Genomic DNA, 27,854 nt, shown 5'->3' with positions numbered 1-27,854 from the left:
TCTTCTTCATTGTTCATTAGGTGTCATTTATTCCCTCTCGTCCCACCACAAGCTCCTCAGATACAATCGCAGACATCAGCCAGCCAAAACAAACTGCCCACCCCGGTTCTGTTTTCTGCCCTGATTCCAGGCCGACATAAGATCCAGAGAGTACATCCGGAAACATTTGGAAGCCGTCTCTGCATCGCCTCAGCCAGAGAGGTAGGTGTGGGCGATTGGGTGGGATGCATGGCCGCGCATCCCCTTCGGGCAATCTGCCTTTTTAATGCTCTTCGGTAATGGCATTAAAGGGACAGCTAGGGTAACGTGGCAAGGTGAAATGACCGCAAGGCCCACACGGCCTCCGGGAGCAGGCTATTTCCAGCAAAGCACCGTGTTGCGCCATGTGTTCTCGGGGGAATCACGTGGCTCCGCGCTGGGCATGGCAGAAATGCGTTCGGTTCGCATTTGCCTTCAGAAGGTCACAGAGGATTTGCCAGTGGTGGCAGTGCAGAAAAATGCAAGTCCTGAAACGGATGGGGTGGGGGCAGAAGGTAGACTTCTGGCTGCTCTGCAGTAGATTTGCCAACAGTTTCTTTCCCGATTCCCAATCGCAGCAGCAAAAATGCTTCACGCAACCTGCCCTTGTGAGTTAGGCTACTGAGAAGATGAAGAAAGCTTGGGGAGAAACCCCCGAGTGGATTTTTGTGTGACAGGTTTGTGTAGCTCAGTTATTGGCACTGTGAAAACCAATTCTTGGGCTCAGCATGTGCTCAGAGCTACCCTGTCCCCTGGTTTTCTGTTGCCACTATGTTGAACCCAGTTTCAGTTGGTTCTTGTAACGGAACCAAAGTTGATCCTGCAAGCCTGGAGGCTGCCCATTCCAGTTCAAAGTTGCAGGACTCTGGCTGCTCTGGGCATTGAGACTGCTGCATCTTCTATGCTGTGTTAAATCACCCAGGTGATGTTTTGCTCCTACAAACCAACCTTGCAGCCAGGGCAGATCTGCTCTGCTAGGAGGGGGAGGGTGGAGTTTAGGAGGATAGTTGATGAGGAAAGGGATTAATCTCTGAATGGTGCAGCAAAACTTTTAAAAAGCATTTGACCTAGCATGGTGGGGAGGGGCAGATTAGGTGCTGTGGATCAGGCGGCAAAATGTTTCGGTCTGGCCCTGTTTGCTACTCTGCCCCAAACCCTGCTTCGTTCCAGTTCATTTCTGCTTCATTCCAGATCTGCAATCCAAATATGATGCTATGTCCAAATAATAAGGCAGAATCCTCGGGTTTTTTTTAATGCTGTCCTTTATTATTGTCCTTTCACTGCATTTATGACCTGCCTGTTATCTGTAGTGGCTTCATTTTCAGCCCCTAGACTCATTTGCAGCCTAGAATGTCTACTGACCCTGGGACCACCTCCATTCATAATACGTAAGCCTCGCCTAAGTAGAGGTTAAAGGCAGCCAGGGAAACTGTTTTGGAGATGCTTCTTCCCCTCCGTAATCTGACAGTTGCCTTCAGGCTGAAGCTCTTGGAGGAGCCAGGATCATAATCCTGGCACGGAGGGAGTGATAGGTGTTTTAAGTGAGTGCAAGTGTCAGCCCCCCTGAAAGGCTATTAGCATTTATCCGAAGGTGGGATAATGGAAGAGGTGAGGATTAAGCAGGCCAAGTCCCTCTGCAGAGAGCTGACAAATTGCCCTCCTACCCTTTGGAGCCTGATGCATGCAGGATTCTGCCTTCATTCAGGGCCACTGAGGTTTGAGAACCATCTGCCACCATCCCAGCTGTTGTTGTCTCTGTTCAGCTCAAGGGGTCCTGAGCGCAGGATACGCCCCCAGCATGCGCTGCCCCAGGCCAAGGCTCTTGTGCCCTCCCGTCCCATGCTGTTCCTGCTTTTTATGTTGTGTTTGCATGTGTGTGTGCATGTGCTGGGAATGTTTACCAGGGCTGCAAGTTTTTAACAGGTTTGCGTTGCTCACCGTAACCCCCAAATGGCGCTGTGCTTGATCTATTCTAGATTCAGGAAAGGTACATGAGAGGTAGATTCCCTCCACCCCCAGATTCCTCGGTGCTTTTTGTTCTGTGCTCCTTTTACACATTCTAGCCTAAAAAGGGAAAGATGCTCTGATTATTCTGCCCACACCTTCCCAGAGGTGCAAGCTATTTTGATGCCTTGAATTTCACCTCTTTCTTGCTGCTGTTTGCCCTGGTCATAGGTTTCCAACAAGGCTCACAGTGCAAGGGCAGAGATGGGCAGCAGCAATCGTTTGCGATGGAAATCCTGTTCCAACCAAGAAAAATATCTCATGCCATCTCTGCTTAGACCGGGGAGGGTGTGAGTATGCAGTTCCAGGGCTTCCGTTCTGCACAATTCTGATATGTAGGCACACTGCCCTATGGCTGATCTTGTGAGGCCTACATCTCAGAAGTAGGAATGGCTTAAATGCAAAAGGCCACAAGTGAGGGCTGCAGTTCTCAAGGCTGCCTTCCGAGAGCCTTTACCGTCAACTGTTCCGCGCTGCCTTAAATCATGCCTTATCATTCATTATTGATTATTCAGTTCAGGAAAAAACAAATTAATTTTTTATTGAAGGACAAGTAGGGGTGGGGCGGGGCACAGTGTTCTGGGGAATCACAAAAAGCTTTTTAGATCACGGTGTTGCAGCAGGAGGCCAGTAAGGAAAAACGTCCTTCATTGTGTTCCCCCCCCCAAAAAAATTAAAAAATATATATTGGTGGCAGGTTGTAGGGTCTGCAAAAATCTTTCAGCATCAAAGCAGGGGGCCCTCGAGAGCAATGTGTGTGTGTTTAAACAGGGTTGGGGAAATTTTTCAGTCTGAGGGCCACATTTGCTTCTGGGCAACTTTCCAAGGGCCGTATCCCTGTGATAGGTTGGACTTGAGAGAAAAATGAGGAAATGTAAATTTTACCCTGGTGCATTAGGCTTGTTTACACACGCACACACACACACACCTTCTCTATCCCCCATCCAGACAAGGAAGAGATATTAACAGAGTTCTAGCATTTATTTTAGCTGGAGTACGAAGCAGGACAAGGGAGAAGTAGAGTTCTGAGGGATAGCTAGAAAGGCCTAGAGGGCTGCAAATGCCTGCCCCCATTTTAAAAGATGGGCGCATTGAGAGGGGACCCACAAAAAACATTTGCAATCATGGACTTATAAGCGGGGGGCATGCACGCATACAGAAAATAAATAATGCTTTTTTTAAAAAAAAGAATTACAACTTTGTGGTGGGGACTTTTGTGAGGGGGTAGGGCAGCCTACGGCCTGCAGGGCATAGCTTGGCCACTCCTTGTCTAGTATGAGCTGTGTCAAGTTGCAAGACCTGAGCGCCCCCCCTGGCCCCCAAGTGGAGGTTGATGTTTAGGGCACTTTTCTTTGCAAGCCAGTGCACTTTGACTGAGGTGTCCTATTGCATTTTGAAGGGCTTTACTAGAAAGTAAATGAGCTGAGGATTGCCACTTCTGTTCCTCCAGGTCATAGCTGCCAAGTTTTCCCTTTTCTCACGAGGAAGCCTATTCAGCATAAGGGAGAACTTGGCAGCTATGCTCCAGGTATCACAGCCGCCGCCTACAAATACAGGAACCTGTGAGTGTAGGAACTGTTCCCGTCAATAAGTAATCTCCAAATAGTGGCTTTTGTTGAGATACTGAAAATGTTACTCAAATAGGCTAATTAATTAGCTAACGGCAAGGCTGTTGATGAGAATTTTTTTAAAAAAGAAAAACAACCTCTAATTTGTTTGGCAGCCGTGGAAGTGTTCTTTCTTTTTTATACATATAAACATTTTTATTAGATTTTCCAATTTAAATATCTAAATCATTTTCAAATTATACAAATTATGCAAATATCAATTAAACAATCCAAATCCTCTGCCAAATTATACAAATTTATCGACTTCCCATGCTTCAGACTCAGAAGGCCTAGTCCTCTTATAGTCACTGCAGTTCTTTTCTATATAGTCCAGATCTTCTTCCATAATCTATTATTAGCTTTCTTCTTTTTTCAAGTCACTGAGTTCTTCCGGCAAGCAAGATGAATCAAACCATATATGATTCTGTGTGAAGTTTTGCCATAATTCCCTTTTATAAATCTAGCACTGTCTCCTCACACGCTGGTATCTTGCCAAGTCCGTCCAGAAATCCACAAATCTTTTCCACAGCTGGCAGCCATTCAATAAATCAGATCTTAAAGCCTCTGTGATGATTTTCTCCAAGCCGCTACTAGAAGCGGCCTTTTCAGGGGAGGTTTTGCCAGGTCACAACCGTATACCCCCTTTGACTGTTGCTGTAGCCGGCTCTGTCTCCAAGATGGTGGAAGTTGTTTTTGTAACTGCGTCATATCTCAGAAATTTCTTGACAAGTTTCCAACTGCTAATGAGCTTGCTTCTCTCTGATGTCCATAAATTTAGGGAGTCTTTAGCCACATTCCAGGCAAGTCCCAAATTACAAACTTTAATTATTTATATTTTCAATTCACACAGTCTACAGTATATATTTTAAAAACCATATTATCTCAATAAATTTGCAACATTCCGATCTTGCTCACTTTATAAATGCTGCATACGGCTCTTCCGGAGGGAGGTTTGTTAAGTAAATAATAAAACACAATTATAGAGTTCTAGCCTCCCCCCTTCTGCTCCGTCACATACGTCATCTTGCCCTGGTGTAAAACATTCCTCAGTTATCTTTTGTTTTCTCAGTGGCTGTGCTTTGCAGAATAAATCTCTTCCTTGTCTGAAGCATGTCCACAACTCATATCCAATTTCTCTCTTAAGTCATGGAGCCCAGTTCTCTCGTAGAATCAGCGTCCCATGAGGGCTTTCCATCCAGTGCCCCCAGCCTCTCCTTCCTTCCGAAGTCGAAGCTGGAAGTGTTCTTTCTTTCCCCCTCTTTTTAATACCTCCTCTCCTCTCTAGGATGAGTGAAGACGCAGACGCAGACTCTGAACATTAACGCAGCATTGAGGACGTTCTTCAAAACCTCTTTGTCCAGGACAAGTGACAGAACAACCTCCCAGCTGCCCTGCGACTCCTGCTGACTTCCCCGTGCAGCAGAAGGAACAACGGAGCTTCAGTGCCACAACATCGGGGCCCTGATCCCCCAGTTGTACAGCTGGGGCTATCTCCCACCTTTGGGGCTGCTTCTCACCTTTTGTAGCAGGAAAAACTCTGTTGGTTACCAGAGCCCAGACTAGGTGCAATGTTAGTTGCACAAAGAAGAAAATGTACACAGCACTACTGCAATGGAAATAGGTAAAAGTTCGAATCCGTGTGTTGGGGCAATGGGAATAGCATTTGTGGGGACCCTGGGAGTGAAGTTTAACTCTATCCTTGCCTACTAGAGTCCCATCTCTTCCCCAAAGCTGCTATTTGCATTTCAGAGGAAGGGCTTGTTTACACTTCCGCTTCCCCCGTGCCTAGAAAGCACGGGGCCTGAGCAGTTTTGCACTTGACCTTTGTTCCGCAGCTTTCCCTTGAAAAAACCCACTCTTCGGTGCTAAATCAGAACAAACAGCAAACCTAGTTCCGATTAGCCTCAAGTTCCCACTGGCACTAATAGAAATGCAAATAGTTATATTGGAGAAGCAGGTTTTCTCGAAACCACAACAGAATTCAAGTCCCCCTCCTCCTCATGGTCTGAGGCTGCTCCCTCTTCCCTGCATTCACACAACTTGCATCGCCCTTAGTTCAGCCCTGGATTGGGAAACTGCACTCTACCCCGGTTGCTCCCAATATAAATTTGGGCAGGTCCATATATTACATTTTTCTATGCACACATTTCGAGAGCATTGTCTTAAGCATGCAATGCGTGAAGAAGCCCCAGCTCCTGCTGTGAAAGGAGTGGAAACTCAGGAGTGTTCCAGGAAACTCAGGAAACTCAGACAGTACCTGTCTTCTTTCCTGGCACAGCCACACGCAGGTCAGGAAGAAAGCATTGCTTCTGTTTGTAAGATCTTAGTCATATTTGAGATCTTTGAAGTGCTGAAAATAAACCTTTGTTGGTAATCTCTGAACGATTGTATTCTCCCACACACACACACACACACATGTGCGGTTTGCCAACAAGGAGGCGTCCGAGAACCTGTGCTCAATACAGCAAGAAACCAGGCTGCTAATGGGGAAATAATATGGCAAGGAATGGGAATTCCAAGGGCAGGGATTCCATTAAGGGCTGTGAGTTTAGCCAAGCAATATGGCTCCACTCATTTGGGCAGTGTTCTCTCTCTTTCTCGCCTCTCCCCCCACCTCCCGCCCTTTTTGCTTGAGCTCTTCTAGCCACATCAAGTCACTCAGCCTCCTGGCTCATTCTGCTCTCCGCTCTGCCTGCATGATCGTTTCTGCCACTTTCACACCTCCCTTGGGAGCAGATGCTGAATCCCCAACTCCTGATGGTCCCAGCAGATGGATAGTGAGAGGACTCTGTGTATCCCGTGGGTGGGTGTAGCTTGAGGAAGCCAACAATCTGCCTCCTTGTTTTGTTGGAGGCCGGGGCTACGCTCAGGCTGCAGAATCTTGCCGGGTGCCTCAGTTAAGCAGCCTTTACTTAGCCCACAAGGGTGACAGTGTTTTGCCTTGGGCAGTTGGGCTTGCGATGGCCAGCGGGGTCTTAGGGCAGCCAGAACTGGAAAAGGGAGATTCATGGTGCCTTGGTCACATGCTCTGGACTGGCATCGTATTAGCAGGAGCCTGACCAGGAAACTCCCAAGGAATGCATCAGACCTATAGGGTTTTTTTAAAAATATAAAAAATGTTTATGTAGTTAGCTTTATTTAGCATGATATTAAAACATTAGTTAAATCTAAGCAAATTCTCGTGGTAGTGAACTGTTAGTAGTCAGAACAAATAATAGGTTTCATTATTTCATTAATTGCCTTATGGAATTAGTCCACAGTTGCTCAGGGTGTATGTAGGGACTCAACCATTCAGCCCTCCTCAATACGGTCATACCTCGGTTTAAGTACACTTCGGTTTGAGTACTTTCATTTTAAGTACTCCGCGGACCCATCTGGAGCGGATTAATCCACTTTCCATTACTTTCAATGGGAAAATTCGCTTCAGGTTAAGTACAGACTTCTGGAACCAATTACACTCATACTTCGGGTTAAGTACGCTTCAGTTTGAGTACTCCGCGGACCGTCTGGGAAGGATTAATCCACTTTCCATTACTTTCAGTGGGAAAGTTCGCTTCAGCTTAAGTACGCTTCAGTTTAAGTACTCCGCGGACCGTCTGGCAAGGATTAATCCACTTTCCATTACTTTCAGTGGGAAAGTTCGCTTCAGGTTAAGTACGCTTCAGGTTAAGTACAGACTTCCGGAACCAACTGTGTACTTAAACCGGGGTACCACTGTATTAGCAGGGGAAACCCTGGCAAGAACTACTGTAGAAATAATACGTATATTGTATACCTATTTGTTCTTGTGGCAACTAGAACAACAGGCCTCAGGAGAAACTCCAGCATGAGCATTCGTCTCATCCTCTGCTTATTTCGGTCCTGTGATCTACTCCAGATCAATTCTGACAATGGCACTCGGCCTTGACCTATGCGTGCATTTGTCGGATCTCTCCCTCCTTGCCCCCACCCCACCCTTCAGGTTTGCTAATGCCCTTCAATCCCATCCCACAGTCCACCTGTCACGCAAGGCCTGAGCTCTTCCCGTCCATGTTGAATTAAGCCCCACGTCTCTTCGTTTTGACCTGCAGCCCCCACTTCACCCCCAGCTGCATAGCCCAACTCTCGCTCCCTTTTCCTCAATCCCATCCCACAGTCCATCTGTTATCCTGAGCTTTGGTTCTCCCCCTTTCCCATTTATCGTGATGTGCCATTCGAGCTCCTCCACCACCGCCCCCTCTCCTCTTAGATCCAATCTGCAGCATCCTCCTCTTCCAACACTTTGGCTTCCCCCGCCATCTCTGCTTCTGCTGATGGCACCAGATCCTGGGCCTGAATCCCTTTCTCCAGTGGCAATCCAGGTCCCCTACAGCATCTGAGACCGCCTGGGTACCCAACACAGCTTTGCAAATATCCTTGCCATCGCCAGCCTTCCCTCGCCAGCCTTCCCTCTTTGCTTAGTGGCCCAGTGCTGTCAAGGAGCCTGGGGAGGGGGGGGGGGACTCCTTGCAGCTGCCGTTTCCCTTTTGCAGCAGCCACAGTCTCAGCTCCCAGATGTGAGCTGGGTGGGGAGCTCAGCTGTGACTCAAAGCTGGGGTGGAAGTCAAAGGGCTGGAGAAGAGGGAGTGTTAAGCAGCTTCTGCCACCCAGCCATCTTGTAACGGGGAAGGATCTGCAGAAAGTGTCATTGGCGAGCTCTGCCTGCAAAAGCAAATTCATTCTGGCTGAGTGAGATGGTGCCATCTGTGCCCAGCTGTTGAGGTGGCAGTGCCTGAGCCCCCAGGCCACCCGCCAGATGGGTCCATCCATCATTCCACTGCTCCACCTGTTCACCCACTCTGGTTCTGCTGGTTGCTTTGGAACGGGAAGATCTGTCAGAAAGAAAGAAAACCGAGAGAGGGGTGTGAGAAAAGAATGGGATACCCCGCTCACTCTGTTATCTTGGAGAACAGAGCCCAGAATTAGCAAGGGGTTGAAGAGCAACAGTGTGTGAATGGCAAGGGGTTCATGGACCCAGCTGATGCAACCTGGAAAGCAACACCAAAAGACACACACAGAGAGACCACCGTCTCCCATAGCCTGTTGTGGCTTCTGAGGACGCAGGAAGGGAACCTTCTGGAACATTGGGCAAGACAGGAGGGAATCCACCCCACAGCACAGTGTCAGCTAGATGCCTTTTTCTTTTTCTGTCTGCTCTCCGCACGGGCAGCAGGAGAATGGAAAAGTGCCTTCCTACTCAGTTCTCTCCTGCCTGCCACGAAGAGCAACAGAATGTTCATTTTCCCCCAGAGCTGGTTTCTGTCTCCAGAATTCTGCCGCCCACTTTTAGTCAAAACCTTCCCTCTGTCATATTAGTTATTTTGTTAGCGTGTGTTGAATCTGGAAAGAGGATCAAGGCGGCAGGGAAGGGTGGCGTGATGCGAAGCCAACCAGCAGGAGCATTAGGTTGGCTCAGCTGGCCCATGTCCGTACCACATGCTGGCCTTGCCATGTCCTCCCGCTTTCCATTCTCATAAGCAGCAACAACAACACAATACAACTGCCAGGAAGTCAGGCAAGAGCTTCCATCACATCAGACCATCCACATCCCATCGCCCTTCATAGGCGGATTTAGGGGAGTGGGACTGGTTCACCCACACTTGAGTTCCACAACAATGATGTAGAATGGAAGGCAAGAAGGGGAGGGGTGCAACAGCACTGGATTTTGGAGTCACCCAGGGCGCTGCTGACATTTGCAAGCCTGGCACTGCATCATTGGCCATGCTGGTTCGCAGTTGGGAGTCCAACAACATCTGGAAGGCCACAGGTTTCCTATCCCCGGGCTGTGGGGGGCCGATGGGACTGCACAATTATTTAGCACCTAATACAAAGTCCTGTAGGTGTGGCAGAATCTAGGTATCTTCCCTTAATCCTTTTTAAAAGGATAAGCTTTTAACTCTCCTGGTTGCAGACAAAAACGGGGCAGCTTCTGCAAAGCTCAGGATAACTCAGACTGCATATGTCTGGGTGAATTTCCAATAACCAAGGCATCACTTGAACGTACTATTCCTTCCCTTTACCCCTTACTTACACAGCTGTTACCTCCTTTAACATGCCCCAGAAGTCCTTGCATAGCACACCAGTTCCAAAGGAGCTTTGTTGGCTGCCAGTTTGCTACCAAACCACATTCAAGATGTTTGCTGTGGCATATAAAGCCGGATCAGGGACCTAGATCAGGGATGGGAAAAACAGTGACCCACCCAATGTTACTCCTATCAACCCCAGCCAGCATAACCAACGGCTGCAGAATTATGGGACATCAGCAACATCGAGAGGGTCACAGGTTCCCCATCCTGGACCAGGATTCTTGACGGAGCCCTTGTTCCCATAGCCATCTGCCCACATGATTTGATCTTGTGTGGATCAAATGACCGTGCCACATCTGCTAAACATCCACTTTGTGGCAACACATGGGAGGGTGTTCCCAGTGCTAGTGCCCCAGTTATGGATTACACTCCCCTGATAGATTTTCAGTGCCAGTTTCACCCAGGCTTTTGGTTAAACTGTTGATTGGTGGAGATGAGTCTCGTCTGCCCCCCACCAAACCTGTTGACTTGTACCTATTTGCTGTTTTAAGGTTGTGTTGGTTTTAATTGTGTTTTTAGTTTATCATATGGTCCGCCCGTCCCCGGATTATATTTAACGCAAGGTGGACTATAAATCTCACAGATAAATACGTTGCAATGAAGCAGCTACTTAACTCAGCTGAGTTAAACGCACACCTACCTTCTCAGTACATAAATCCTATTGTTTGGTTTCTATTCCTGACCCTGCAGACACAATGGCGGATTAGCCTGGTCTTTATCTAATTGGTTTAGAAACAAGAAACAGGAAAACCCGTTCAATATTCGTGGATCGCCAGCCTTAGTAGAAAGACACATGTTTGGAACTTTCCTCCACCCCTGAGACCCTTTAAACTCCTATCCACTGGATGCAATCCCAGGCCAAATTTTATTATGTTATGCCCAGTGATTGTTAGCAGTAAACCTATCTCTCTAACAGTGTCTGTGAGAGATTTTTGTGCACCTCTGCATACCTATTTGGCAGGCTCTCTTTCCCTACATTAAATGTGCAAAGGTGCTTAAGGCTGCAACCCTAACCCCTCTTTCTTTGGAGTAAGTCCCAGGGAGTTCAGTAGGCCTTGCTTCTGAGCAGACACTGTTAGGATTACATGGTAAAGAAGGATCATTTGCCAGGTCCCTGGCTGAACCACATGCAGAGCAGGGCAGGGTCCCTTTCCTTCTTTTTTTCTATAATTTTCTCTTTCCATGGTTCCTTTTGCGTAATACAAATCCTTGCATATTTTATATAAACTAAACCATTCAGTATTCCATTATTACATCCATCAAAACTTATTTACACTGTTGAATTTATCTTAATGCTGCCCATGTTTTCAAATGTACACAATCCTCCCCATATATTCAGTAAACATTTTCCAATCATCTTTAAACGTATGTTCTTCTTGTTCTCTTATTTTATATGTTAGGTCCACAAGCTGCGCATATTCCATCAGTTTAAGTTGCCATTCTTCTTTTGTTGGGACTTTGCTCGTTTTCCATTTTGGGGCTAATGAAACACCATCCATTTCTGGCACGCCGGGGGCAGTCCCACCCCAACTCGGAAAACCATCCTATCTCCCTAACAGCCCCAGAGCCCCAAAAGGAAAAACTAATTAGCTTTTCTATAAGCGCAAAATATATTGCTTTGTTGGATCCCATTGTCTTTCCTATTTCTTTTTTTAAAAAAGTGTATTCTTAATGAGAGCAATAACTCTTAAACAGATGTGTTTCTGGCCAGGAGGAATTGACCCCTAGCTTCTGGCTACAGACCCTGCAAGTGTGAAGATAAATTAGGCTTCTCCACACATAGGGTTGCCAGACTCAATAGAGGACAGGACTTCTGTGCCTTTAATTGCCCTGCTCTCTTTTGAGTCTGGAAACCTTAAAGAGAAACCAGCAGACCTTTTGTTTAATTTCCAAGCAAAGGGTCTGCTGGTTTCTCTTTAAGGTTTCCAGACTCAAAAGAGAGCAGGGCAATTAAAGGCACAGAAGTCCTGTCCACTATTAAGTCTGGCAACCCTATCCACACACAGAGAGCCCAGAGCTCCATCTGCCTGAATGGAGGCACTTGAAGAAGCAACTGACACTCTCTTTGGAACCTCTCCTCACTCTGACTCAGCAGCCCATTTCTGGCATGAGTCAAACCCACCTGGCCTGTCCCCACTCTGCCTCCCATCCATGCTACATATTTCGGAGCAGGCTGCCTTCTTGTGCTGCTCTCATCACCAGCATATTCATGAGGTGCCCATGTGGCCTTCCTGAACCACAGCTGCGTGGAGTGTGCATCCTCCTTCAGCTGGAAAACTGGTAATTAAAGTGAAGAATGACATTTAAGCTTCCTCTGGGTGGGAGGAGAGAGGCTCCCAGGCATCTGGGTAGCATCATGCTCTTGATTACAAGGTTGGCTGTGCAAAGAGGGACCTCTCAAGCATGGCTAACCCAATCCAAATCTTATAGAACTAAGTCGTGAACTAATTTCAGGCCCTATCATTTGCAGTCTTGGTTAGCAGTGCCCCTTTGGCTTTTATAAGCATTAATATTTCTTTTGCAACAGCAATATGGCACTGTCGATGCATATGATGCTTTACAGGCATAAAAGAGCAAGTCCCTGCCCTGAGGATCTTGTAGTTTAAAATTCGACCCAAGGAAGGCAACAGAAATTAAAAGGAAACTGAGCTTAGTGATGGGCAAAAACTCAATAGATGGTGGTTATTCCCGTCACTATATCTCAATGGTAGCAGAACCATTGGTCCACTGCAGCATCTGTTTTGCACGCAGAAGTACCCAGATTCAATCCTGGCATATCCAAGTAGCTTGAAACTCTGCAGAGAGCTACTGCCAGCCACTATGGGGTAGCCAATATGGCACCCTCCATATGTTGCTGGACTGCAGTTCCCATCCGTATTGACCATTGGTCATGTTGGCTGGGGCCAAGTCCAAAAGCATCCATGAGTCCATGGTGGCTACCCGTGGAAGACAATACTGAGTTGGATACACTAATGCTCTGGCTCGGCTTGCTACATCCAAGACAAGCTCCATCTGCTAGCTTTCTGCCTATCATGCAGCTATTTAAAGGCACAAGGGCTCTACTAAAAGGGGAAAGAGTATCCTGTTAGGCAAAGGGAATTGCCGTTCTGCCTCCCCGCATCCCAGAAGACCACAACACAGCCATGCTCTTCTCCTGGAGCTCCGTTCATTTATTTTATCTTATTTATTAGATTTATATACCGCCCTTCATAATAAGATCTCAAGGTGGTTCGCAGAATAAAATGCAGGATAAAAACGGCAAAAAAATTAAAAATTTAAAACAGCAAATCAATAACCTCCCTTTCATTTGCTGCATCTGAGCCAGTGCTTTGTGTTCAGCAATGGGTGCTTTGAGTGAAACAAAACAGGAGCATCATGGCCATAACATGGAAGAGGACAAGGCTTGTGCACATATAAAAACTGTGAAGAAGAGGGTTTCCATGCAGTAGCTTGCTGTCTCATATGCAGCCTGTCACCATGTACAGTATAAAGCTCCCTGCAAAAAGCAAGGAATGGGCTGGGCTAGAATATTCCACACACACCCCACCCCCAATGTTTGGTAGTTCTTTATTTGCAGGAGGTTTATTTATTTATTTTTAAATTAATTTTTATTACTTTTCCATACATCGCAAAACCACCAACACCAATACAACAAAATAAATACAGATACAAAATTAAATTTCACGTTTTTCCCTTGTCTATTTTTGCATTCTTCCTTCTTCCCAAGAAAACAAAAACAAAAAACAAAACACACACATATTTTTAAAAAAAGACTTTTAAAGTATTCCATTGTGACTTCCTGTCTTTACCCATTGCATATACCTTCTCTTTCAGTTGAGTGTACTCAAAATATTTGCCTTTCCTATAGCCATTTATCTAATACATTCTATAACACACTATCTCTCCTTTAATAATTCAGCTTCGTATTCTTCCTTGATCACTCAAATGCTAGCATGGAAAACGTATCATTACTATATTTTCAAACATATTTCCTGTAACTATCCCATTTCTGCACGATTTTTTTTGTTTCGTATTTCCTCTGAGATTACTTGTCAGTTGCGCCATCTCGGCGAATTCCTGTAATTTGCTTTGCCACTCTGTCATTTTTGGAGCCTCATATTTGCAGGAGGTTTAAAACAACCACCACCAGGGGCAGCCCATCCCGTTTTGCCACCTGAGGCGAAACAGGAATTGCTGCCACCTTCCCCACTACTGCCACCACTTACCACCGCATCCCAGCTCTCGCCAAACTCGGTACTCCTGAAAGCCTTGCTGCTCAGCTTCTTCCTGAAGCGGGTAAAGATCTGAGTAGCAACGAGGTGTGCAGGAACACTCTGGCTCTCTCATTGAACTTGATGGTTCGTGAGGAGCCAGGGATAGGGAAGATGAGTTGAAAGGCCACACGTCAAAACACCTCCCTCACTGCGGTGGAAGTGGTGGGGCACGTGGAGCCGGCGCCGCCTCTTGCACTTCCACCGCCTGAGGCAGGTTCTCGACCCCACCTCATGGGCGGGACGGCTCAGACAACAACATACCGTAAGAAGAGCCTCCTGGAACAGGCCAATGGCTTACCTAGTCCTGCTTCCTGTTCTCACAGTAGCCAATCAGATGCCTGTGGAAACGCCACAAGCAGGACCTGAGCACAAGAGCCCTCGCCGCCTCCTTAAGCTTCCAAGAACTGGCATCCAAAAGCATTACTGGCTCCAACTGCAGAGGCAGGGCATAGCTGTTGTTGTTTAGTCGTTTAGTCATGTCCGACTCTTCGTGACCCCATGGACCAGAGCACGCCAGGCACTCTTGTCTTCCACTGCCTCCCACAGTTTGGTCAAACTCATGTTAGTAGCTTCGAGAACACTGTCCAACCATCTCGTCCTCTGTCGTCCCCTTCTCCTTGTGCCCTCCACCTTTCCCAACATCAGGGTCTTTTCCAGGGAGTCTTCTCTTCTCATGAGGTGGCCAAAGTATTGGAGCCTCAGCTTCCGGATCTGTCCTTCCAGTGAGCACTCAGGGCTGATTTCCTTCAGAATGGATAGGTTTGATCTTCTTGCAGTCCATGGGACTCTCAAGAGTCTCCTCCAGCACCATAATTCAAAAGCATCAATTCTTCGGCGATCAGCCTTCTTTATGGTCCAGCTCTCACTTCCATACATCACTACTGGGAAAACCATAGCTTTAACTATACTGTACGGACCTTTGTCGGCAAGGTGATGTCTCTGCTTTTTAAGATGCTGTCTAAGTTTGTCATTGCTTTTCTCCCAAGAAGCAGGCGTTTTTAATTTCGTGACTGCTGTCACCATCTGCAGTAATCAAGGAGCCCAATAAAGTAAAATCTCTCACTGCCTCCATTTCTTCCCCTTCCATTTGCCAGGAGGTGATGGGACCAGTGGCCATGATATTGTTTTTTTTTATGTTGAGCTTCAGACCATATTTTGCGCTCTTCTCTTTCACCCTCATTAAAAGGTTCTTTAATTCTTCCTCACTTTCTGCCATCAAGGTTGTGTCATCTGCATATCTGAGGTTGTTGTTGATATTTCTTCCGGCAATCTTAATTCCGGCTTGGGATTCATCTAGTCCAGCCTTTCGCATGATGAATTCTGCATATAAGTTAAATAAGCAGGGAGACAATATACAACCTTGTCTTACTCCTTTCCCAATTTTGAACCAATCAGTTGTTCCATATCCAGTTCTAACTGTAGCTTCTTGTCCCACATAGAGATTTCTTAGCCAGCCACTAATGGCCTTTTCCTCTATGAACATGGGAACATATTCATAAATGCCAGCAGTCTGAAGGGACACAGCCCATTCTACAGCCTCGCTTTTCTGCATGTGTAGACCAGGCTGCAGCTAATGACCACCAGATCAAATCAAGGGTTTCCAGATTTTCAGCCAGCAGCTTTAGCGATGCCTTGAACACCTGCTGTACAGACATTAGCAGGTGGTGATATTATCCTGGTGGCATGCAAAGCTTCCCCTCTTGATTTCTACAAATCAAGCAACTGTTAAAAGATACACAAATAGGCCAGGCCACTGTTTTTCTGCTCAGCTCATAATCTTATGGTTTTATATATACTGTATGTGTGTATGAAAGAGCAAAGATTTTCTCTCCTGAACCAGCTGCCAATAAATGTTATTACTGTAGTTATTAGAGGGTTCTGGGCTTTGCTGTAGAGAGGGAAAAAGAACAGAATTGGGTGTGTTTTTTTAGGCACAAGAGCAAAATTTCCTCCTGGACAATCTTCTGAGCGCCATGTGCTAGTTGTGGGCGGGATCAAGGGCAAAAGTAGGCAGAGCAAAGAATGCAAAATTTACCCCTTTAGACTAGCTCCGGCGGGAAGGTAAATGGTGTTTCCATGCGCTGCTCTGGTTCACCAGAAGTGGCTTAGTCATGCTGGCCACATGACCTGGAAGCTGTACGCCGGCTCCCTCAGCCAATAATGCGAGATGAGCGCCGCAACCCCAGAGTCGGTCACAACTGGACCTAATGGTCAGGGGTCCCTTTACCTTTACCTTAGCTTTGCACATACATACTACAATCACCCCTCTGTCCTCTGTCCAGGCAAGAAGAGGCATTATCAGAATTCAAGGACACATTCCAGCCAGGCAAAAATATTCCGGGAGGAAATGGAGCTCTGTCTAATTAAATTATTTGCTTTACTGAACCCCAGTGTTAATAACTGTTTGTGATGATGAACCAGAAAATTAAAGCTTTTGGTTGACAATTTTAGTCCAAGCGCTCTCATGACAATCTTGCGATACTAAGGGTAGTAGACCAGTGGGGTTTAAATTTAGGCAAAGCCAATTATTAAATGTCCTACACCAAATCTATAATTCAACAGAGGGAAGATTAGCCTCCATCAGCAATGAAGCATTTTGGAACACAGGATGGAGCAGGAAAAAAATTGCTTTAGGAACTTAAGATTGAACAGCTTCTGTAGATACAAGGTGAGTGCCTGTCCAAATCTGAGCCCTATATAATAACTGTGCTAGGGGCTTAGCTTTAAACACTTCAAGGGTTGACAGTATGTGATTGCCACTTTTGTATGGAAAAAGCATGTTAGAATTTTGGCGCTTTGAGACACTTTTTCCTTTGCATATTTCTGATGTGCTCCCCATGACCCTGTTGACTGAAAAATAAGGTCGAGGTATTTAAAGGCTTTAACTTGTTCTGTCAACTGATGATCCATATACCATCTATGGGCCCTATAGTTTCTTGAAAACACAATGTCTTTAGTTTTCTTGTAATTCACAGCCAGCTGTATGTTTTTATATATACTGGAAGCCGCCCAGAGTGGCTGGGGCAACCTGGTAAAGATGTGTGGGGTATAAATAGTAAAACTATCATTTATGGAATGGGACATCCCTATTTTAATCAGAGAAACATTGGAGAGTATGTGATTAGATATTCTGTTTTGGCTCCCATGAAATCATGGCCTCCAAAGATACGTGTTTTTTAGGGCTCTTATGTAAGTCAGGTGAAAGATGTGTGTCCTGATTTTCCTTCAACATGTTGGAGGGTATGCTCTTCACCATTCACAAAGGTACATACCTTAAAGCCCTTTCCCCACCTGTCTAAATTACAAAAAAGCAAACATTTGAGGCCCTTTTCTCACAGGGAAGTTGCTCCAACAAGCAAATTCTCAACAGCATCTACCTAGGTGCTCCAGTTTCTGATAAACATCTCCACGAACTATGACTGCGACATTTTCAGAGTAAAGGCAAGCCTTGAATGAAGCTTGTTGTTATTCAGCTTCACGAAATATGTTGACCTTCAACTCTGAACATTTTGTTTTGCTTTTGTTAATAATGAATCACTATCAGATGATTATGTAGCAATAGAGAATTAAATGACGGAGGGTTGCAGCTCATCTTTCAGGGGTGACTCGTGATGCCCAAGCAACAGGGCTTTGGTTCCATGGCTCAGTAAGTTGTAAACATGCTGTTCCTTGTCGCAGCCGTTCTAAGTGAGTAAAGCAATGGTATTTGGGGAGAGCAGAGGTGTGAGGTTTGGGCAATCAAATAAGAAACCTGCTTTTGGAGGGAGAAGCCCGTCCTGCTTTGCATGGGTAGGCAACAAGATTGCCTGCTCTTTCTAAACCACTAGCTCTGTCAGTTCTAATCTAGCAGGCGACAGCTCTGAATTTCTTACGGTCCTTTGGGGAAATCCATGGGAGATGGAATTAACGTCTTTGCCTCCTTGCTTTCAACTGTGCCCATGTTCCATAGCGTTGTAACTCCACAGAACATAATGATGTCCTTAATTTTAGAATGTCAGGCCCGTTGTTCAGACAGCACTGCTACAGCTTACCCCATACTATTTAAATGCCACATCGCTGGAGATGGAGGTCAGTGGACCACGATGACCTGCAGACAAGAGCAAAGAACTGGCTTGGACGCCTCCTTTGCTGCCCATATTTTTACGGGCAAGTAGGCACCACCACTGGCCAAATAGCCGGCACTTTCCTTTCGCTTATGTTTCAGTACAAATGCAAATAAGGCTCAGATGCCAGGGCTTTAATTGGATTCCTGCGCAGTTGGTTGGTGGCAGCGGTGCCTGGGGAAAGTCAGATTCTGGCTTTCACTGATCTTCGTGAGCCAGTTGCTGCCTTATGGCTGCTCCTTCTGAGTTTGCTCATGCAACTGATATCAGTTCGTGTGGATGGAACCAGAGGTGGATTTAGGGAAGCGTGATCAGTTCAGTCACGCTGTGTGCAGAGAGCTTCAGGGGCAGCACAGGGGGAGCTGCAACTATGATGTAGAATGGAAGGTACAGCTGGTGTGTGTGCCAGATTTTTGCATTGCACAGGGCACCGCTGAAATTTGAGGCCCCAAGATCCTCCACTGGTGGAAGTGTTCTCCGTCAAAAATTATCACCTCATCTCCCATTAACAGGTCTTGGTTGCCTCTGTCTACTCTTTATGCTATGGCACAAACCTCCAAATTTCTTAGCATGTTACAAGTACCAACTATACTGGAAGAGGATAGTTAACTCCACACTGCTGTTGGAGTACATATGGAAACAGAATGGCTTGGCTTTTTCCTGAGTTATAACCACACTTCCAGTTTGGGAGCACTTGTATTGCAGAGGCCTCTCTACTGGTATATGCACATTGCGTAAGGTATGTTTGTAGAAGGCCTGGAGAGAATCCACAATATCCAGTTTAGAACTTGCCACGTACTGGGAAAATCCATTCAGATTCCTCAATCAGTAGCCCAGTCTATCATGGGTTTTTGAGACTAGAGGGATGATTTTTGCCAATGCAATTGATCTGCATTAATCCTCGGTCGGATTGACTATTCAATGAAGAACATTTATTTTTTATACTGTTCCAACCCATAGGCTCAAAGAAGCTCGTAGCGGTTTTTCCCAAATGTTAAATGTCCTGCCACCTAGGATCTCCTGGTCAACTGGAAGCTGAGTTCTTAGTCTATCCTCTAAAGCAGGAATAGTCATTGTGGTGCCCATCAGATGTTGAGGATTACAACCCCCACCAACCCCACCCAGGATGGTTAATGGCCAGGGATGATGGGGGTTATCAGTGTGGTGCCCTCCCATGGTTTTGGACTACATCTGCTGGGGTGAGTAAATTGGCACCTTCCCACATTATTTCTTTTGTGCAAGTTCAGAAAGCACAGGAACCCTGGCCTCTTTTGCTTCTGGTCACTCTAAGACTGGGGCGGATACTCATTTGCTGCCCCCAACTCATCCCTGAAGGAGCAGCTTACCTGGATGCAAAACTATGCTTCAGGCAACCATCCAATTTCTTGAAAATGCAGTTACCTGGGTAGGATGTGCCTTTCCTTGGCTAGCAACCATAAATTCAGCTGTTGGAGTAATGGCATACTCATGTTCTCTCGCTCTATCTCTCTCTGATGTACCCTAGCTATCGCATTGCATGTCTGTTTTCAACACAGCTCTAGCAAGTGGGTAAGAGCTTACCAGGCCGATTCATGGGACAGCCTTCATAAAGTCGCTCCCCACTGGCCTGTGTGTGTTGCACCGTTGATGGTCTTGACTATGTTTGATGCCTGGCTATAAAAAATGTAATGGGGTGGCAGGGACTGCAATGAGCACCTGGGGACCAGTGTAATTCCCTCATTGTTCTAACCTTTTCTCCCTTTTTATATACCATCAGAGCCCCTGGAAAGAAAGCATGTGCTCACATTATTCTTGCGGCTTGATGCCAGCCAAGTTCTCTGTAGGGCAGTGCCTCCCTTTCAAGTTTGCCGGCGAAGCCCCATAGTTTTATTTTAAGGGCATATTAATTAAAGGCAAACGTGACGCATGTCTTTTGACATCCAAATTAATAGTGAATGAGTTAATTATGAGAGGTGCCATTAGTGTGATGGAAGAGTCTGCACTGGCCCGGCCCAGGGGAGATTAGGAAAACTGGCAAGAATGACTTCATATGAATTCTGTGCAGCACAAAACAGCCTGTGGCTGGTAATCTGAGATGGGGTGGGAAGGTGCCAGTGTTGAGGGCAAGGCCAGTTCTCCCTTCAAATATTATAGCCTGCCATGTCCTCATTTTTTAAAACAGCAGCATAAAAATTTACTAAACATCTAATTAAATCACAAATGAAGCAAAATAATTCAGCAGTCATATTTTCCTCAGTTTAATGCCAACCACCACCACCACCAGTTCAAACTGAACGGAGATGGTGAATCTGTGAGTATATGGATGATGTTGGACTTGCAACGTCCATTAGCTCATGCAAGCATGGCCAGTAGTCAAGGATGATGGGAGCTGTAGTCCAGCAACATCTGGAGGACCTCATCCCTGATGTAGAAGATCTTAGCAACACTGCCAAACTATTATCAGACGCTGGCATTTTCCCGAAGGAAGCCATTCCATCGTTGTAGGAAACCGAAATGCTTTTCTATATGTCTCAACCGCCCTGGCTTGATAGACAGACTGGCACAGATAGGATAGTGCAGACAAACTAGAACGGATGGAAGCTGCCCAACAAGTGTATAGGGGAAAGGAGGATCTTTGACTTACAGCCCAATAACCCTAATAGGATGCAATACCGAATCACTTGCCTGTTGTCGATACATTTAGTACAGCTGCTCTGATAGCGCTGGGCAAACACTCTAGGAAAGAGTTGCGTGATTGCTTAGGGGTCAGTGAAGAAGTTCCTACCTGTTTCTAATGGGGCAAATGTTTTCAAGAAAACAACCCTGTCTGCAAATCAATATGTGGCTCATTTGCTGCTATCTTGATAAACAGGCAACAGCTGCTTTCCTGGCTGTAGGCAATAATTCCACATTTTCCAGGAGAGCTGGAAATAGCAGCCTTGGCTCACCTTGCAGGGATAAAAGCTGAAATACATTAAAGACTGTGCAGACTGGTGGGAACAGGGGATATATGGGAAATAATTGGGTAGAAGAGAGTTACCTAATAGGTAGGGCAATGTGGTGTGTGTTTCCCCCCCTAGGTTTCTTTCGTGAAACTCTTAAGGCAGCATATTAGTGCCACCTCACTTTTTTCAGCATATATTTTGTGGCTGAGGGAAATAACTGTGCTTAAAGCAGCCTTTGCCAACCTGGTGCCCTCCAGATCCTTTGGATCAGAACTCCCAACAGCCTCAGCCAACATACCCAGTAACTCTGCTGTCTGGGTCTGATGGAAGTTGTAGCCCAAATCATCGGGAGGGTGGCACCAGGTTGATGAAGAATAAGAAGAGCTGTTTCCCCTGTCTCTCCTGACTTCGATTGTCCATGGGATGAAGAAGCCAAGATGTCCCACTTTCTTTATTTTGAGGGGCAGGCAGTCACTCAGAAAACTTGCATTAGGAAGCTTGCAGGAGAATCTTTCTTCCACATTCTTAAGGGCCAGCCAGAATTCACTCTCAGAACATAGGCTGGACCTTTTACACAGGATCTGCATTATAACTGGTGCTCAGACATACCTGTCCCCTAAAGCCTGAAATAACCCAGCTTTTCTGGATTTAGCATTGCCGGAGGGGCTAAAGAACAAAAAAAATCCAACTTTTCCTTTCTTGAAAAAAGATGATTCGAATATAAAAATGATTAAATGCTTTTACACGATTATATAAATGACATGCTCATTTTAAATGTCCCCCAGACCAGATAGGATCAACTTTTGCATGAGTATAGCTTGGGTATTATTGAAATGCTCCAACTAAGTGAGCTAACTGTGTGGGTCTTGGCTACCATACAGGCAGGCATGTACCTAACTCCCCAGCGGGCGCCGGGTCTATAGTTGGGGCATGCATGATTGGCCTCTGCCAAAGAGGTTGGGTCACATGTAAAGCAGGGGTGTCTAGCCTGTGACTCTCCAGATGTTGTTGGAGTACAGCTCCTATCATCCTTGACCATTGGCCATGCTGGCTGAAGTTGATGGGATTTGGAATCCAGTAACATCTGCAAGGTCATAGTTTAGTCACCCCTGATTTGAAGGGCGCCACAACCTCTTGCCTTCCACCGTTTTCAAGAAGTAACTTGGGGTGCTCCAAGGGGACACTTTGCACCTTCCAGCTTCCCTGTGGAGATGTTAGACCTTTCTTGAAGGTCATACTATATGGCCTTTTCATGAATGGATGCTTTTTCACAAACCCCAGTTCATCATGTACTAACTTAGTCACTGCACACAAACCACTCACAATGTGGGATGACTTAAAGTGTTCCCCACATGGCAGCCATAATGAAAACATTGGCTACCAAAGTCTTCTCCTGCAGGGATGTGGAAACTGTGACCTTCAAATTGGAGCACACCAGCTCCAATCAGCATGGTGAATAGTAAGTGGTGGTGACAGTTGTACTCCAACATCTCAAGAGTCTTAGGTTTCCCTTTCCAGTTCTTCTGAAAGAAAAAAAATGAACCAGTACAGGTTGGACAAGAACCACCAGAAGAAAGACCTTCCTGTTTCTTTATGTGCAGTTGTAATTCTGTCACTGAATTAAACTTGGGGGGGGGGTATTTGGTTTTTGTTTTGTTTTGTTTATCACTAAGCACTGGCATTTTGGAAATAGCTTTCTCTGCTACTCAGTGAGGCGTTGTTGTGGTGGTGGTTGTTGTTGTTGTTGTTTAGTCGTTTAGTCATGTCCGACTCTTCGTGACCCCATGGACCAGAGCACGCCAGGCACTCTTGTCTTCCACTGCCTCCCGCAGTTTGGTCAGACTCATGTTAGTAGCTTCGAGCACTGTCCAACCACCTCGTCCTCTGTCGTCCCCTTCTCCTTGTGCCCTCCATCTTTCCCAACATCAGGGTCTTTTCCAGGGAGTCTTCTCTTCTCATGAGGTGGCCAAAGTATTGGAGCCTCAGCTTCAGGATCTGTCCTTCCAGTGAGCACTCAGGGCTGATTTCCTTCAGAATGGATAGGTTTGATCTTCTTGCAGTCCATGGGACTCTCAAGAGTCTCCTCCAGCACCATAATTCAAAAGCATCAATTCTTCAGCGAGGCGATCAGACTTCCATACATCACTACTGGGAAAACCATAGCTTTAAGTATATGGCCCTTTGTCGGCAAGGTGATGTCTCTGCTGTTTAAAGATGCTGTCTAGGTTTGTCATCGCTTTTCTCCCAAGAAGCAGGCGTCTTTTAGCCCCCAGTGAAGACACTAAGAGTCTAGATATATTATACAATGAATGTATGTGCATTGTCCAGTGGGAAACTGAAGCTGCTCAAATACCTGACCCTTTGGTAGGCAGTACCTTTAAATAAAACCTTATCTGACCCACAATAAAAGCAAGAGTTTCTTTTAATAAATCCCTGCAGAGAAAGAACGAGGCTGAGAAAGCATCTGGTTTTATAACAAGCCTAGCTTCCGGTCACTGTTAGCGACCTAAGGCAATAAAAGTGTCTCCACCTAACAGTGTTTGGAAACTCGGGTTGTCCTAATCCTCAGGTGGATTCACGCTCCCAGATTCATTGGTTTCCTAATGGCATCTGCACCTTATCTTAGCCTCAACTGCAGCAGCTGGGCTTCTGTGATACAAGGGAAATGCAGGCAGGCTGTGTCTCTCTCTCAAGCCTACATCTCTGCATTGTCCTTTATCTTTGTTCAGAGCCAACATGGCTGTCAAGGCAAGAAGCTGCACAGGGATAGATATGGTATTGTGACGTGCACGGTCTCCTGGCACCTTGAAGCTGGCCAGCATCAGAGATGGACGTAGATGGATTCCTTAATTGCAAACCTTGCCCATCCATTCAGTCCCCAGTTTGCGCTTGGGAAGTTGTGGCAGGTCTCGTGCAAATCTCATCTCTCCACAAGAAATATAGCACCTTCATTCTTTCCCCAGGCTGTGTACAAGGAGTAGGTAGAATAATGAACAATTTTTTTAAACACACAGAAAGTCTGGTATGCAATCAAGGGGCAAGGCTTTCAAGGCTATACAGTTCTCCCTCCCCCTCCCCCTCATCTCTCCCTCCCTCCCTCCCTCCCTCCCTCTCTCTCTCTCTCTCTATACAAACACACACACCAATTTCTCACTTCCCTGCCTTCCAAATAAATATTCCAAATGTCTACAGAATTCAGAGAGCCAATGAATGCCTGAGGTGGAGTAGGAACACCTGCCCTACAACAGTTTCACTGAGAGACACTAGGTCTAGAAATAACTTGAAGGAAGGAAAGCTCAGGTTTTGTAGTCCATGTGATTCCCATTAACTGCTAAACTTTCAGCTCCTTTTCCAGAATGTGTTCCCACCAGCTAATGAAATATCAAAGCAATTCTTAAGGGAGCAGTGGGGATTGGAAAGTCTTTGAGAAAATGCCTAGCTTTGTAATTCCCTCCAAACAGCAGTGCTGAGCCAATATGATTAAAGCTCTCTGGTTAACACACAAACCTTGTTTCGGGCGAGTAGGAAGTGGCTGCCCTTGCGGGGGATCCACTTGGCAACTTCAAAGGATGCTGTGACAAATTGCTCATATATCAATTAGTGTTAGGTAAATGTCACCTGGTATGTAGTTGTTTGCAGAAGTCTTGAGATCCAATTAGCCTGACATTGTCACTGCAGGCTGCTAGAGGCCCCCTGCCAAGAAATCTCCTGTGCCGAATGCATCAGCAAGGCACCAGCTATGAAGGGACTCCCAGCGGTGTGCTACACATCTAAGTTAAAGGGTGCTTGTGTATAATCTGAATGTGCACACGCACACACACCAAAGTGAAATAAAAAAATCAAGGTCTTATATATATAAGGACAGATCCTGAAGCTGAGGCTCCAATACTTTGGCCACCTCAGGGGAAGAGAAGACTCCCTGGAAAAGACTCTGATGTTGGGAAAGATTGAGGGCGCAAGGAGAAGGGGACGACAGAGGACGAGATGGTTGGACAGTGTTCTCGAAGCTACAAACATGAGTCTGACTAAACTGCGGGAGGCAGTGGAAGACAGGAGTGCCTGGCGTGCTCTGGTCCATGGGGTCACAAAGAGTCGGACATGACTAAACGACTAAACAACAACAAATATATAATAAATATTCATCAATGAGTGTGGTGGAGTCTCCTTCTTTTGAGGTCTTTAAGCAGAGGCTTGACAGGCATATGCCAAGAATGCTTTGATGGTGTTTCCTGCTTGGCAGGGGGTTGGACTGGATGGCCCTTGTGGTCTCTTCCAACTCTATGATTCTATGTACCAAGCAGACACGTACACAAATGTATAAACCACATATGTGAAGCAGCACAGGAAGACAGCCCTGAAACCATTTTTGACTCCCAAACTGGCAAAATGTTTCTCTGCAAGGAAGGAGGGGGTGAGGGAACCTTTCCTTGTTTCAGAAATTAAAGTGATTACCATCTCAAAGGAATGGCTAGACTACCAGGAAGGGCAATCAGAGAAAGCATTATCAGATGGCCTGGCAGACGGGGATAAATAACAAGTACTCAGATTTCTGTTGTAGACTGCCATTTTCTGTGATGTATGTATGATGTTTCTGGGGGTGGTCATGGACTCCAGGGTGGTCAACTTAAATGTCTATATAAGGACAGGTGCACCTTGGTTCTGGGTCCTCCAATTTTCTCCTGCGTGAGAGGGAGCACCCTGTTGCAACAGTTCGATAAAGATCAGGCTTACTAGCTGCTTTGCTTCTCAATATTCTCTGGTTGGCCTCTGTTATTTTCTCCTACTGATGGAGAACCTACAAAGGACTCTACAAGGGCTCTTGTGTATCCCATAAGGGAATAAGGGCAGGTTTTGTTTATTGCAAAAGTATTCAAAATTGAGGAATATTGCATTCGACAGATCAACAAAAATTCTCCTGTATTCTAGTATAAGTGGAGGACCTTCAGCACCTCAGTTCAGATGAACCTACTCACAGATGCAAGATTTAGGCTGACACCTTTGTAATGTCCAATGCCAAGGAGGTACCCCTTGAAAACATTTGACATGCGACCAACAGCCCTCAGCAAGCTGCTTGGAACCACAAGGCTCATTGAAAACAGCTGTGGGGTTGGTACTGGCCCTGTGTCAGGATGGGAGAATGTTGCTTTCTCTTGGTATCTCATTTTTCCATGTACGCATTTCTGTGAAAGAAAAGAGGAATCCTCTCTGCCAACCAGAGTCCCACTCTGTTGCAAGATTAAATTCCTTACTGCAAGAATTGCTTTGCAAAAAACGTATCTGTTAGGAGAAATTAGGGAAACCCTGTGACCTAGGTTTATGCCTTTATTTGAGTGGCAAACATAATTGCCCAATGTGGGGAATTCGACCCCCAAAACTTAATAGTGTAGCTCTTAAAACTTCCTCAGGGAAGCTGGTGCGTATCCCTAGAGGCTAGCATTGCCTAACCTTCCTTGCTCCTCTGCTTATTTTAGAACCCAACCCCAGTCTTCTTCAATGGGAGGCCGTAGTGGGTTGCTTTCTCTGTGGTCCACACCTAGACTCAAAAGAGAGCAGGGCAATTAAAGGCACAGAAGTCCTGTCCTCAATAGAGTCTGGCAACCCTATCCACATCCCACGATCCAGAACCAGCAAATATTAGTGCTCGCTCCAGGACACATGATGGAGAACTTGCTGCGATGAAACCACCTTGCCCGTGCAAGGTCGGTCAGCGGTCGCTGCCAGAGAAGAAACACACGCAAACTACACTTGCATATGCATGCGCAAATACATTTAAAAATGGAAATGTGCAGGCACACGCAGGCAGGCAGACGAAGGCTCTCAGATGGATAGCTACTAGCTCTTTCCCAAACAGATGTTCCCAAGCCTTTAAAAGCCTTCCAGCATCCTTCCACAGACACGAATTAGGAGGAATATTTGTGGCATGAATATAAATAAATAATGTGAATTGCCCGAGGTGAGAGACAAGGGAGATAAAAAGAGAGATGGGCAGGCAGCAGGCAGTGTACAAGGCCATCCCTACCATTAAACAGAGTGAGGAGGCTGCCACCTCAGGCAGCAGAGCAGATGCTGGGGTGGGTGGATAAGGAGTGGCGGTGAATTTGCAGGTGGCACAGGTGCGCCATGCCCTTCAGTTGAGCCTACTTGCTAGTCCACTTGCCCTCTATACATGTCATGTGTGTGTGTGTATATGTGTGGGTTTTTTTCTTTTGTAGCAGCCTGGACTTGGTGCTTAATAATGAAGAACCCACCTGGGAAGCAAGGGAACCCATGGGCTGGCGGGATTATGAGGCACCGATAAAACTGTGTGGTTATAAGTATACTTCTTCTAACTAGGGAATTTGCTAGCAAACTATAATCAGATTCTTCTCCGCACATCTCAGGGCTGCAGGTGGGATTGGTTAGGTTTTCACATGTTTACCTGCAGTCACTCCTGCTTGTGGGACACGGGTGGCACTGTGGTCTAAACCACTGAGCCTCTTGACCTTGCTGGTCAGAAAGTCAGCGGTTCAAATCCGCATGATAGGGTGAGCTCCCATTGCTCTGTCCCAGCTTCTGCCAACCCAGCAGTTCGAAAGCATACCAGTGCAAGTAGATAAATAGGTACCGCTGTGGCAGGGAAGGTAAACGGTGTTTCCGTGTGCTCTGGTTTCCACCACGGTGTCCCGTTGCACCGGAAGCGGTTTAGTCACACTGCCCACGTGACCTGGAAAGCCGTCTGTGGACAAACACCAGCTCCCTCAGTCTGAAGCAAGATGAGCACCGCAACCCCATAGTTGCCTTTGACTGGACTTAGCCATCCAGGGGTCCTTTACCTTTTACC

General features: G+C 46.2%; 1 protein-coding gene across 3 annotated transcripts in view; it reads left to right on the top strand.

Moving 5' to 3' along the window:
- Positions 1 to 27,854, top strand: part of ENDOV (endonuclease V) — a 42,189-nt gene that overhangs the window by 13,119 nt on the left and 1,216 nt on the right. The window contains exons 8-9 of one of the 3 annotated variants that reach the window (XM_035104153.3): positions 131 to 201; positions 4,915 to 6,003. In XM_035104153.3, coding sequence (XP_034960044.3) covers positions 131 to 201; positions 4,915 to 4,951 — 108 coding nt within the window. In that variant the 3' untranslated portion in view covers positions 4,952 to 6,003. Of the gene's footprint in view, positions 1 to 52; positions 202 to 4,914; positions 6,004 to 27,854 lie in introns of those variants that run through there. The other 2 variants (XM_088661479.1, XM_088661480.1) reach the window with 2 other exon arrangements.

The sequence above is a fragment of the Zootoca vivipara genome, chromosome 2 (genome assembly GCF_965207765.1).
Source record: "Zootoca vivipara chromosome 2, rZooViv2.hap1.1, whole genome shotgun sequence".
In the NCBI taxonomy this organism is placed as follows: domain Eukaryota; kingdom Metazoa; phylum Chordata; class Lepidosauria; order Squamata; family Lacertidae; genus Zootoca; species Zootoca vivipara.
Note: the sequence above shows the minus strand (reverse complement) of the source record. Positions and strands in the feature narration are given on the sequence as shown.